Source organism: Penicillium crustosum (genome assembly GCF_028827405.1).
Source record: "Penicillium crustosum strain IBT 35664 chromosome Unknown utg000003l_segment0_segment0, whole genome shotgun sequence".
Classification (NCBI taxonomy): Eukaryota; Fungi; Ascomycota; class Eurotiomycetes; order Eurotiales; family Aspergillaceae; genus Penicillium; species Penicillium crustosum.
In genome coordinates, this window is record NW_026623124.1 from 747,152 (window position 1) to 761,026 (window position 13,875).

At 31.4% G+C, this 13,875-nt stretch overlaps 2 protein-coding genes across 2 annotated transcripts; both read right to left on the bottom strand.

Annotated features, from left to right (window-relative positions):
- Window positions 1-2,909: 2,909 nt before the first annotated feature.
- On the bottom strand, window positions 2,910-4,038 carry N7487_007333 (uncharacterized protein; the record flags this gene model as incomplete). The annotated part of the gene is made up of 2 exons (XM_056875063.1): window positions 2,910-2,989; window positions 3,057-4,038. The coding sequence occupies 2 exons, from the start codon at window positions 4,036-4,038 to the stop codon at window positions 2,910-2,912; spliced, it is 1,062 nt and encodes a 353-aa protein (XP_056727251.1).
- A 4,712-nt stretch (window positions 4,039-8,750) lies between these two features.
- On the bottom strand, window positions 8,751-9,083 carry N7487_007334 (uncharacterized protein; the record flags this gene model as incomplete). Its single annotated transcript, XM_056875064.1, has 2 exons — window positions 8,751-8,901; window positions 8,959-9,083. Coding segments are annotated over 2 exons (276 nt in total), but the record flags the coding sequence as incomplete, so codon positions are not given.
- Between the last annotated feature and the right edge of the window lie 4,792 nt (window positions 9,084-13,875).

The following is a 13,875-nucleotide window of genomic DNA, read 5'->3' on the forward strand; positions in this document are numbered from 1 at the left end:
TACTAAAAAAGAAACTATAGCTTTATATGCTTCAAAGATAAAACTCTAAAAGAGGTAGACTAAATAATTTAGGTCTTTTCTAAACCTATTCTAATATTATTAATACCTATAATAAACTCTAAGAATTTAGTCTTATCTACCGAGAACTTAGATTTCGATAATATTACTTAAAGACTAATCTTATAATTCGTAAAGTACTTTACGTACTTAACAACTATAATCTTTACTATTCTTACTATAAATTAAGATAATATCTCTAATATAACTATATACTGGTTTAGATATTCTCTAAATATACCGTTTATAAATCTTTAGAAGGTTATTGGTCTATTTATTAATCTAAAAGGCGTAATCTTATATTTAAATAATCTGTACCTTATATAGAAAGTTGTAAGATCCTCCGCTCTAGAATTCAACTAATCCGATAGAAATCTTCTTTTATATTAAATTATATAAGAATCTTAGCCTTACTAGTTGATTATAATAGTTTATTAGTTAAAGGAAAAATGTAATAGTCTGTCTTAATTATTATAATTAACCTTCTAAAATCTATATAGAAATAAAGACCTTTATCTAGCTTTTTTACTATAAGAATTAGTAAGATATAAGATATTAAGCTAGGCATAATAAGTTATAAAGACTTTACCTTTAAATAATCTCTAGGTGTTTATATTCTATACGTTTATAATTATAGTATCTCGAGAATCGGGAAGAAAGAGGATATTGTTTAATAAAATTATAAATCTATTTTTTGCCGACTGAAAGAGTTAAAGTAATTCTATATTATTAAAGAAGATCTACTATTTCTTATAATAGAAGGGCGAGAGGCTAATCTATAAGAATCTATAGGGATAATCTATTTTTAAAAATATTGCTCTTTAAGATCTATTAATTTATATAAATTTATATAAGAATTCGTGCGGTAAGGAGTACTCTTTAGACGATAGAGGATAGTTAGCTTTAGAACTTCGAAATAGCGCGCTACTTTATAAATAGAGATTATTTGCTTGATCTTAATAGCCTAGAAAGCTAATAAGACCCTACCCTCTTACTTTACTACATTGCTAGAGGATCGGGAGCGAATTAGTAGTATAGTAGGTAGTTGAATTAACTAAGTACTAATCTATCGACGGTTTTTAGTGGTAGTGGACTACTAGCTTATATAGACTACTCGCTTACCGAATATAGGTACTTATATAAGTTATAAAATATAATTAGGTCTTATCTTTATAACGACTCTATATATAGAGCTTACGATAGATAGATAGTAGGTAATAGTTGGTATTAGGCTTAAGTTTCTATTGTATAATAGTTTCTTAGGTTTTTAATCGGATATCTTTATTATTACTAAATATTAGTATATTAGGTATCTTAATAATCTTATAAGTAGTAGCGGTCTCTATAATAGGTATACCGGAATTTGTGATATTTATATTCTATAAATTTATAAGTCGAAAGGGAATATTATTTTATATATTAGTTATATTGTCTCGATAAATAATAGCCTTCTCGAGTTCCTTTTTAAACTTAATAATATATACCTGTTATTAAGTCTTTACTACCCTACTTTAATATTACCTAATAACGAGGTATTATTTTTTTTCTCTCTTTTATACTACCTTCCTATACTATAATAGCGGTAGAAAATAGCCTATTTAAAAGAGAAAAGGTAGGCTATCCCTAGCTCAGCGTACGGCGATCCTCTTTACTTATAGAAATAGAGCTTCGCAAACGTAGCTAGCGCTTGATTTTAGATATACTCGGAAGACTATTTATAATACTATTAATCGCTTCTAAAACTACTAAACCGTCGAATCTTTACCTCGAAGCGGCCGGCTAAGATTATTTAATAATCGAACTCTATATTATCTATTTATTAAAGCCCGGCGGTACCTAGATTAGACGTTTAAATAGCTAAGTATATATCTACCCGATTTATTATTATAATTACTAATTATTAAGGTTTTAAAGTAACTCGGAATTAAAAACTACTAATCGAAACATACGATCCTAATTAGAAAGGATCTATCTTACTAACGATATCAATTTATATAATGTTAGTTATAAAACTAGTTTAGGAATAGCGTTTCAAATTAGATCTTTTCGGATAAATACTCTATTTAATAAACCTCGAATTCCGGACTAATTTAGGTATAGTATTTTTAGTAGGAGTACTACTAAAGAGATCTTATAAATACGAAAGTATATATTAAAGATATATTATACTCGGCCTAATGCACGGCCCAATTCCCGCTCCCGGGAATTGGGCCGTACGGGCTCGATGCAAAAATTAAACAACCCATCAATTTAAACATCCCATTTAACAACCTTCCCCTATAGTATCTATCGTATATTTAATATTTACAGATTCATCTAGTCCAGCGCTTTCTTATGCACTATTTAAATCCCCCGATTTCGACGTCCTGGCGGCAGCAGTTGCTTCTGCAGTAGCAGATGCAATCCACTTCTTCTTCGCCTGCTGTATTAATTTCTTCCTCTCCACCCCATCTCTCACTTTAATATGCCTATTTGCATCTAATGAAGTAAGAGGACCACCCATATTCACCCTCCGTTTGCTTTTATTGGCCTCCCTCCGTCGTTTTAGATCCAAAATATCAACATTGTCATGTGCATATTGAGCGCCGGCCTCTACCAAAGTAAGCGCACCAGCTAGAAATGGAGCTAGTTGACGGCGTAGCTTTGGAGAAATAGCATCAATCTGATCTCCAATTTCGTCGGTTTTTTTTCGTATTTTTTCAGCGTATTTTCTGAAGGTTTTAAGATCTATTACCGGCGAATTTGGTATAGAGCTTGACTCTGGAGGGGGGTATCACTATCCCATACCTCTAGTACTGGCTCTGGAATATCAGGATCATTCCATCCTAGCTTCTCTAAAGCAATATCTGCATTTAAAGGAGAAATCCCGCATTTCGTAAAGCCAGAACGTATTGTACGGCTTTTAAAGGCTTGATTTCGAACCTTATCAATGCTAGAAAAAAAGTCAGATTTTTGCTTTACTGAGCCACCCCACTGTACTATAACATTATTATTCTTACGAAAATAATGTTTTAGTACTTGAAACGGCACATCGTTAAGCGGCTGGCATATATGCGTTGTATGTGGGATGAAACAGTAAGGTATAATCTGATGATCCTCACAGAATTTGACGAATTCAAAGGTAAGATAAGAGCCGTGATTATCCATAAGAAGAAGCCGAAAACCCGTCTTTGTACAGCGATTTTTAGTGATTTCTTCAAATGATTGAAGCCATTGAAAGGCTATTATATCGTCGGTCCAACCATTAGGTGTAGGGGTAATCCAATAATCGTTAGGGAGATTGGTAGTCCTATACCAATTCTCCATATGAAATTCACCATTTACTAAAAACCAAGGTGGCATTACCCAGCCATCGGCAGCAATACATTCAATTGAAGTAAGAGTTTCACTAGGCCCGCCAGTTCCAATACTAGCAGATTGACCAGCTTTAGTCGAAACAACTTTTCGAGCTTTTCCTTCGCCAATTTTAAAGCCGCTTTCGTCAAAGTTGTAGATATTCTTCGAACCGATTTGCAACCGCTGAATAGTACTACCTAAGCGAGTATACCAAGTAGTAAGATGGCCAGGTGTAACTGCTTGTAGGCGGTCCTTTTCCATTGGTTTTTGCTTAATATAGGCGTATTTATTAGGTAGGCGTTTAATAAAACGGTATGCCCAATTTTTACCAAGATCTAGATCTAGATCTTGGCGATGAAGAATTTGCAATGCACACTTCTGGATCATATCTGCAGTTGGCGGAGCATTTGCAGTATTTAGGGTATCGATCCAATGAATCAATGCACCTTCTTGCTCTATACCTAGGGCTTTGTTGGTCCCAGGACGACCGGTAAGAGATTTGCGACCGTTGATTCTACCCCTTAGGGTATAGTACGGAATATCAAATTCACGCGCCAGCACTGAAATCACAGGCTTCTCGCTTGCATGGTAGGCTTTTAAAGCACTATCAATTCGATCTTCCAGGTTTTGAGATGAAAAAGGCATGTTTAGGGGTAGTATAATGGTGTTAAAAATGGTGGGTGGGCGAAAATTTGCATCGAGCCAGTTTTTGCATCGAGCCCGTGCGGCCCAACTCCCACCTGGGAGTTGGGCCGAGTAGATATTTTATAGTATAATCTAGCTTCGTAGTTATTTATTATTTATTATAATAGACTAGGAGGTTAAAATAGACCTTAAGTCTCTAAAAAAAAAGGGTATACTGTAATATTATATATTAATACGCTTAAAAAAGGGTTAATTAAGAATTATCGACCGGGTTATATCTTCTAATAGGATAATATAAAGATTTATATCACTAAAAATACCTAAAACTAGTTTGAAAAGTATAGTATATATATTAAAGATTACCCTATATACTTACCTAATTTAAACCCGATTAAATTAGTATAGAGATAGTTAAAAATAAGGTTATTCGAATTATATCCTCAGCTAATATATATAGGTCGTTCGAAGAAGGATTAGGCTTATTTTAAGCGCTATATTATATATACGTAGCAGGAAATACTATAGGCGAAAATTGATAGGCTGATTCTGAATATAGAGCGGAGATATAAGGCTATATAAAAGGCTAAGGGTTATTATACTAAATATTAAGTATATTTTAACTAAGGATAGTAGGGCTTAAACCCTATCTTTATTAAAAGTAAATTAAGTAATAGGTAGTGTTGTACTATATAGTTCAATGTAGATACAGATACTAGTTATATGTTCTTACCTACTACCCTACTTCAATCTGACCTAATAACTAACCTATATTTTTTTTCTCTTCCTATACTACCTATACTACTTCGAATCTAATAAAAATAGGACTAAAAAATAGTAAATCGGCGTAGCTTTCTACTTATAATAGGTAACTTACGACTATATAAAATAGGGGTTACTAGTAAAGGGTACTTTATATAGATCTAATAGATCGTAAATTAAGTATAGACCTATTATCTACTATAAGCCAATTAGCTATAAGTATCTTTATCTATAGATATATCTATAGATATACCTATAGATATATACCTAAATACCTATTTTAAGTTATAATCGAAGGATTTAAAACTCTTAGAATAATAATATAAATCTTTTAGTGATTTAATTAATAGAATTTAGTAATATAAGCTTATAAAATAAGAATTATACTAATTTACTTTCGATCTACCTATAAGAAATATGCTAGAGTAAGTGATAAAGTAGAATCTATAAGTAGTATTTTACTTATAGAAAATAGTAGGTATATATTACTAACTTAAATATATATCTTTAAACTGTTATAGTATAATTTAATAATTTAATAAAAATACTATATAATATTGTATATTTCAATTAAAATTTATTCTAAGTTGTATTATATATATATTAGTTTCTTATATACTTAGATATTGTAGTAAAATTTATAGATATTATAGATTAAAACCGCGATTTTATATAGAGTTAGTAAAATAGGTATAAATAACAGTTATTTATTATATAAAGTCAGCGAGTTATACGTCTATTTTAGGTGACTTTATGCAATTGTGGGTATAGTGGGTATGCCCGTGGGCCTTAGGCATTATAGACGGGCACGCGAAAATCCAAATAGCCCACCGCCTACTGTGGACGGGCGATGTCGCAATCTAGTTGGGTCCGGGTTGGAGTGGGTTGTGCCGAAGTCTAATCCTCTATATCATCATCATTATTATTATTATTATTATTTATAGGGTTAAAATAATAAGTATCAGTTATATATCTCTTCTTTTAGTTAGCTTATATCTCTTTATATAACGTACTATACTACCGAGCGGCTACTAGTAACCCCTAAATAGCTACTCCCTTACAAAACGCGTTAATTAATTTAAACCCTGCTTCTCTCCTTAACTACCTACTATACTACTAATATACCCTTAAAGCTCTAAAGATTTAATAGAGTAAGAGGGTAGGGTCTTATTAGCTATCTAGGCTTTTAAAAATAGAGATATCAGCTCTATCATTCTTACTATAAATACTTTCAATATCACGCGTATCAGCGCGCGAAATATAAAGACCCGAAATTATTAGAAAGTAATTCGATTTAGTTAAAAAAAATTATTATTTAATTTAGAATCGATCTTAATAATATTGATAACTATAATAAAACTAGTTATATAATAGGATTAACTATAACCACGAAGGTTATTATAAGGAGTAAATACTATAGTCGGCATTTACTCTTATAATCTAGAAATTGAGAGTAGATAACTACTAAGTATATAGATACTTCTAATTAGGCCCTTCTATATATAATTTTTAAAGGTCAAGTCTTTATTAAATTATAGTTTAATGGCTTTCTAGATAATTAGTGTTTTAAAGTTAGCCCAAATAGTTAGACTTCTAATAAAATTAGCCTGTAATAGCTTAAAAAGCCCTTTATATTAACTACTTTATTATATATTAAAGGGTATTAGCTTCTAATACTTAATAGTTATAATAGTTATTTAATATCGAAATTTAACGAAATTTATAAGTAAATAATATAATATTAATTTTTATACTAGCCTCGGAGTAACTAGTTTAATACTATTTATACCCGACTAAGTTTATAAAGCTTAATATTTAACTTTAAATACCGAGTAATTTAAGCCGGAATTTTATCCTAAAACCACTTTTATAGAGAAAGACCTATATCGATAGCCTCTATTGATTAAAGCTTATTTCGTATAAGATCTTAAAGCCCGTCTAGCTTATTAGATTATATATTAAAGTAGCTTATAGAAGGCTTCTATGTTATAATATAAGATACTATCTTACTTACCGAGGAAAATAAGGAATTACGCGCCGCTAATAAGAAGTAGAAGTAAAAATATGTAAGATCTTAAAAGGTAGATATCTACCGAAAAAGACCTATTAATTTAATAAGCTTTTCAGTTAGTTACTAAGCTAGTAAAAGTAGATAAAGTACCTCCTCCCGATACCGGTATATATAAAGTACGGGCTTTAAAACTATATATATAGGCTATACTAAAGTATAGTAGGTATAGAGAAACTAGGTATAGATTTAATAGATTCCTAAGTAGGTAGATAATTTTAGTAAATTTAATTTAATAGAGTTTTAGTTAAGGAATTGATATTGAAAATTGATAAATTTAGGTAGGGTAGCTATTTAGGGGTAGTAATACGTTTCAAGGTAGTATAGAAGGTAAAGTGATATTATATAAGATATTAAGCGAGAAATTTATTATATAGGTATTAAGCTTACTTATATTTTGATTTAAATTAATAAAACCTATAAAGAGTAGTACAGTATAGCATATAGTAGATATATATATAACCGGGTCGTCGAACTGCGGCTATCGCCTTTACGGTGTCCGGGTTCCCGGATCTAATTGAATCCCGGGTCTAATTGCATTTTTGTCCCCCAACACTAACTAATTTATTGAATTTAAATAGTATAACCTTCTAAATTAATACAATAAAGATTATCTATCTATTCCCGGGCTATTTCTATACTATTATTATCCTCAATATCACCCGGGTTTTTAATATCGCTATCGTTAATCGCTTTCAAAATAGCTACTTCCCGCTAAGCTTTCTAAGATCTATTAAAATCTATAGTCTTTCTCGGTCGGTATAGTCGGAGATGTATTTTTTTATAGTTCTTTACTAAACAAGGGCTTAGTTTAAGTAGCCTACGCTTTATTTTAGTAGTATTAAATTACTTTTTCCGTTATAAAATACGAATATTATCCTCCGCGAATTAAGTACTAACCTTAGTAAAAGTAAGTCTACCTCCTAAATATAAGAAAGACTATCCTATACCTTTAAAGAAATTATAGTATCGTTTTATATATACTTTATAACTTTACTACTCGCTTTTAGAGTTTTTAAATAGTTATAGATAGTAAATTTAATAGTAGAGGTAGTATTATTCTAGATATAATATTATAAACTATAAACCCTAATATTTCGGGGAGATTATTATCTACTAACTTTAATTCTTTAAGACTTTTATTTAAATTAATAGGCTAAATTCTCATTTCTCGGAACTTATATCAAATTATCTACTCAGTTAATAATCGTATATATATATTATAAATACCTATAAAGAAATTAGCTTTATATTATATATTACTATCCTAAAGAATACTCTTATTATTATATTATCTATAGTAATACTTAAAGACTAAGAAATATATATCATCGAGAGGTTAGTAATTATATATTATATATAGAATAAGTACTAAGGAATAATATATTTTATCTAATAAAATTTAATAAAATTATAGGTTAAATATAAACTATAATTATCTATTAAAAGAAAATAATATTCCCTATTTTTAATATATAATAATATAAATTTATCGAATATCTAGAGCTATATAAAACTAATAATTTTATTAGTCTAGCTATTTAGAGTTAGATAAATTATATAATTATTTAGTAAATTAGTATTAAGAAACTAACTTTCTATATAGAGTTATCCTTTTACTAAAAGCTATAGCGGTATAACTTAACCTATAGCTAAGATTTGTTTAATACAGGTAAGCGATTCGGCTTAGCTATCGGTACTATTATATAAATTACGTTAGGCTAAAATAACCTTTAAGCCTTCCTTTCGCTAATTCGAAACCCGGTTTCGTTAAAATTATATAGATTTCTCGGGCTAATATTATAGCCTTTAAACGTAATTTATAGACGATTATACTAAGTAATAATATAACTAGGTTCTATAGCCTAAAACTATACTTTCTCTATTAGTTTTTAGGTAAGATATTTAAAGTATAGTAGTAGACGAGCGATAAAGTCATAAGCTTAATTTTTACGGAGTATCCGAGAGGGGTTATAATACCGGATAATTTATAGCGTAGTATATTAAATTTAGGTAGTAGATAGTAGAGAATAAGCCTAATCTAAGATATCGATCTATAGAATTAATACCTTTTCTTACTCGGTTTCTCATACTTTATTAGGTAAGGTATATAGTCGTTTCGAGACTTACGACCTTTAAGCCGTCCTCTTAATATACTATAGCTAATACCGAACTCTTTAGCGATAACCTTAATATTTAGCTTCTTTTTAGTATAGAAAGCTATTAAGGTATTAGTAATACGATCTTCTAAATCCGGAGATATAATATAAAGAATTGAGGATGTAGTGAATTTTTAAAAATAGGTAGTTAGGAAAAAATGCAATTAGACCCGGGAACCCGGATACCGCGAAGGCGGTAGCCGTAGTTCGACGACCCGGTTAATACCTTAAATATAAGTTAATATAAGATAGATAATAAAAAGATACAACTTACTACTATTAAGGTATTTCTTAGGCTTATTATATTTACCTAATATTAAGGGCTAAGAATCTTCTGTCCTATATTATATTTTAAGCACGAAAATCGTAATTATAGATAATTAAGCTCTATATAATAATTATATATCTAAATAAAGTTTCTTATAGGACTAAAAATATTCTTTAAGATATACTTAATAGATAATATACTAATTATTAACTAGATTATCCTAATCCTTTCCTTTAAAAAAGTTAAGCTGTTATTAAAGTAAGAGAATAGTACTAATCTACTATCTTAAGAGAAGTAAATATAAGCTACTTCTTTATAACCTTCTTCTATTTTAAGGTAGCTAAAGAGCTTATTTATTATAGATAGTAAAGATTATATAAATACTAATATCCTTAGCTCTAGAAAGAAGAGTAGTAAATTTAAAGAAAGATATATAATCTAAAGAAGATAATTAATCTATCGCTACTCTTTTAGACTTAGTAACGTATTTCACCAGTGAGCTGCGCACACCAACGAGCTGCGCACACTAACGAGCTGCGCACCCCACCTAAAACGCGTCAACTAATTTACCCCCTTCTTCTTCAACCACCCACTATGCCACCAATTCGTACTCAATCTTCTCAAAATTCAATGGAGAGAGAGGGTAGAATCTTATTAGCTATACAGGCTATTAAGAGGCAAGAAATCAGCGCTCTTCGCGAAGCAGCGCGCCGTTTTGACGTACCCGAATCAACCCTTCGAACGCGCCTTCGTGGGACTACCTTTCGCGCTGAAACACGCGCCAACAACCATAAATTGTCTGAAACTGAGGAGGAATCTCTTGAAAAATGGATTCTCTCTATGGATCTACGTGGAGCAGCCCCCCGGCCCTCTATGGTACGAGAAATGGCGGATCTTCTGCTTCAAAAGCGTGGAACTACCCCGGTTCTTTCGGTCGGCCAAAATTGGGTTACGAAATTCGTAAAACGACGTCCTCTTCTTTCCTCTCGATTCTCGAAACGTTATAACTACGAGCGTGCGAAATGCGAAGACCCTAAAATCATTAGGGAGTGGTTTGATTTAGTTCAAAAGACAATCCTTCAATTTGGAATCGACCCTGACGATATCTATAACTTTGATAAGACCGGTTTTGTAATAGGATTGACTGCAACTGCGAAGGTTATTACGAGGAGTGAATACTACGGTCGGAGGCCGGTTTTACAACCTAGAAATCGTGAATAGGTAACTATAATTGAATGTACGAATACTTCTAGATAGGCCCTTCCTCTGTATATGATTTTTAAAGGTAAAGTCTTTATTGAATTATAGCTTGACGGCCTTCCGGGGGATTAGCGCTTCGAAGTCAGTCCTAATAGTTGGACCTCTGATAAAATTGGACTTCGGTGGCTTAAGAAGCTCTTTATTCCTAGTACTTCGCGTATAAAGGGGATATACCGGCTTTTGATACTTAATGGCCACGGAAGTTATTTAATACCTCAATTTGACGAAATTTGCGAGTAAAATAAGGTAATACCAATCTATATGCCTACGCATTCGTCTCATCTTTTACAACCTCTAGATATTGGTTGTTTTACGGTGTTAAAACGTGCGTACGGTCGGATGGTTGAAACTAAGATGCGGAACGGGATTAATTATATTGACAAACTTAACTTCCTCGAAGTATACCCTCTCGTACGAATTGAAGCTTTTAAACCGGAGACTATTAAAAATAGCTTCGGGGTAGCCGGTTTAGTCCCTTTTGAACCGGAGAGAGTGATCTCTAAGCTTAATATTCGGCTTCGAACCCCAACCCCCCCTCTAAGCCGGGGGAGTGAATCAAGCCGGAATTTTACGCCAAAAACTCCATTTACAGAGAAAGATCTACGTCGATAAGCTTCGTCAATCAAAGCTTTACTTCGTATAAGATCTCGAAGCCCGCCCAGCCTATCAGATCGTACATTAAACCAGCTTATAAAAGGCTTCCAGCTCCAGCTACAAAGTTATATTTTACAAGCGCAAGAAATCAAGGAATTACGCGCCGCCAACGAGAAGCATAAGCAAAAGCGTACTCGATCCCGAAGGCCTATTCCTACTGAAGAAGGCCTTTCAGTTCAAGAAGCCTCTGCATTAAATATACAGCAACAGGAAGCAACTGAAGCACCTCCCCCTAGCGCCGGCATACCTAGAGAACTAGCTATACAGCCACGTATACGCCCCCCCCGGGCCTATGGAATATGCAGATTGCCAGGGCATAGAAGAGAAACATATCCAGATAGATTATGATTTTAGTGTATTTAATTTAATGGAGTTTTGGTTGACATATTTACATTTGAAATTAGTAGGCTGGGTGGGGTGCGCAGCTCGTGGGTGTGCGCAGCTCACTGGTGAAATACGTTAGTAAGCTTAAACTCTAAGAGATAATAGGGAGGTAATACTCAAGGTCCCCTCTTTAAAAGAAATACCTAATTTACCTTCAATACTAAAGTTGCTAGTAGGGCCTACTTTAGTAGTAGAACCTATTTTAATAATAGAGTTAAAGGATTATAAATAGATCCCTAAAAGCTTTTCTATATTACTATAGAGACCTTTACTATAAAGAGTAATATTATCAGTTACTACGATTAAGAGTACGCTATATAAGAGATATCCTATCTTATTATCTTCGCTAGATCTAATTAATATTATATAGTCGATCGAAGCTAAAGGGGGAGAGGGGGATTAATATAATAAAGATAAAGTAGAGATAAAGCGTTAATTATGATAAGAGATATAGTATATACCTACTCTAGAGCTAGAAGATCGGCCTATTAGAGAGATCTCTATATTAATTAATAAATCCAATATTATGTTAGGCCCTAAAATATAGAGGCTAAAGGTAGATCTAAACTATACTATATATCTATTACTAGATAAGACGCTATTAACTAAGCTATTAGACCTTTTATATACCTTCATAATAGGCATTATAAAGAAGTTTAATATATAAAATAGACTATATAGAGACTAGATAGCTCTACTACTAGAGAACTAAAAGTAGATAAAAATCTATTCTTTTACTATATAATTAAAGATAGCGGCGGAATTTAAAATTAAGACTTTAAAGGCTAAAGAGACTTTCTCTTAGATTATATTACCGAATAAAAATAGTATCTAGATATTACTATTAAAGTAGGTATTTATATATAAATTTAATATAGATAGTATACTCGAGAGGTTTAAGTAAGAATCTATATAAGAGGAGGTCTATAGTAGATATTAACTAAAGAAAAAAAGAGCTACTATACTAGCTATTAAAATAGTAAGAGTACTAGTTACCGCTTTTAATTTAGATATAATTTAGAGAGATATAGTTACTATATTCCTAAATTTAATACTAGAAAGTAAGGTTTATATTAAGTATCTACTAGGTTTTAAAGTACTAAATTAGTACTAGCTCCTATATAGAGCCCTTTATAGATTACGTATATTACTAAGGCTTTAGTAGTAAGAATTAATAAAGATACTAGTAAAATAAGGCTTTACCCTAGTAGAAGAAGATCTATATATCTTTATAATTGAAGATATTATTATCTTCTTTTATATAGACGATATTATTACCGTTAATTACTCTAAATAGGCTAAAGAGGCCGCTTTACTAGATTAAAATCTAAAGAAGCAATAGGGGCTTCGAGAACTAGATATAAGCTAGTTCTAAGTAGTTATTAAGCCTTTTAGTGCCTCATGATAGGGTAGTATTACGATAATAGATTTATAGTTTCTAGACTAAGGTTAGATCTATATAGTATACTACTATTACTAGAGTAGATACTATAAAAGTAACCTTTAAAGTAGCTAAATTCCTTATAAATCTAAGACTAAAATATATAGATATAACTAGCTAATTATATTATATAATATCTCTATAAGATATGATTTTAGACTATTAGATATGGTATTAGAATATTAAATAAAAATCTAGATATAGAGGATTAATCTAGAAATCGAGATATAACCTTAACGATAGCGGCGAAATCGGTTAAATCTATAAACGATACGTTATTCGGAGGGGTATATCTATAAATTATATAGTAGCCTAATCGATTAGAAGGCTACTAAGTATAAGACTATTACTATATCGACTATTAAGGCCGAACTACTAGTTTTAATAGAGGTAGGACAAACTATATAGTAATAGCGATAAGTACTTAATATATTAGGCTTTAAACTAGATTACTTACTATCTATTATATATAATAATTAGTAAACTATCGATTTATTAACGAAGGAAGGGGCCGCGATATATATAAACCTCCGGTATATTAATATTAATCGATACTAGATAAAGTAAGAAGTTAGCGTAGGTCGAGTATATATAGACTAGGTACTAACTACTACAATACGAGTAGATAGGCTTACTAAAGCTCTAACGAAGCAGAAGTAGGAATACTTTAGAGAGTTAGTTAAAATAAGGGATATAGGTTATATAATTCGTTATATAACCTCTAAAAATAGAGGCTATTTTACGGAAACTATATAAATCGACGATTTGAGCCGAGATTAGTAGGGAGATAGGCGAGGTTAGTTAAAATTACTTACGAATTATTTACGAAGCAGTTACAAAGTAG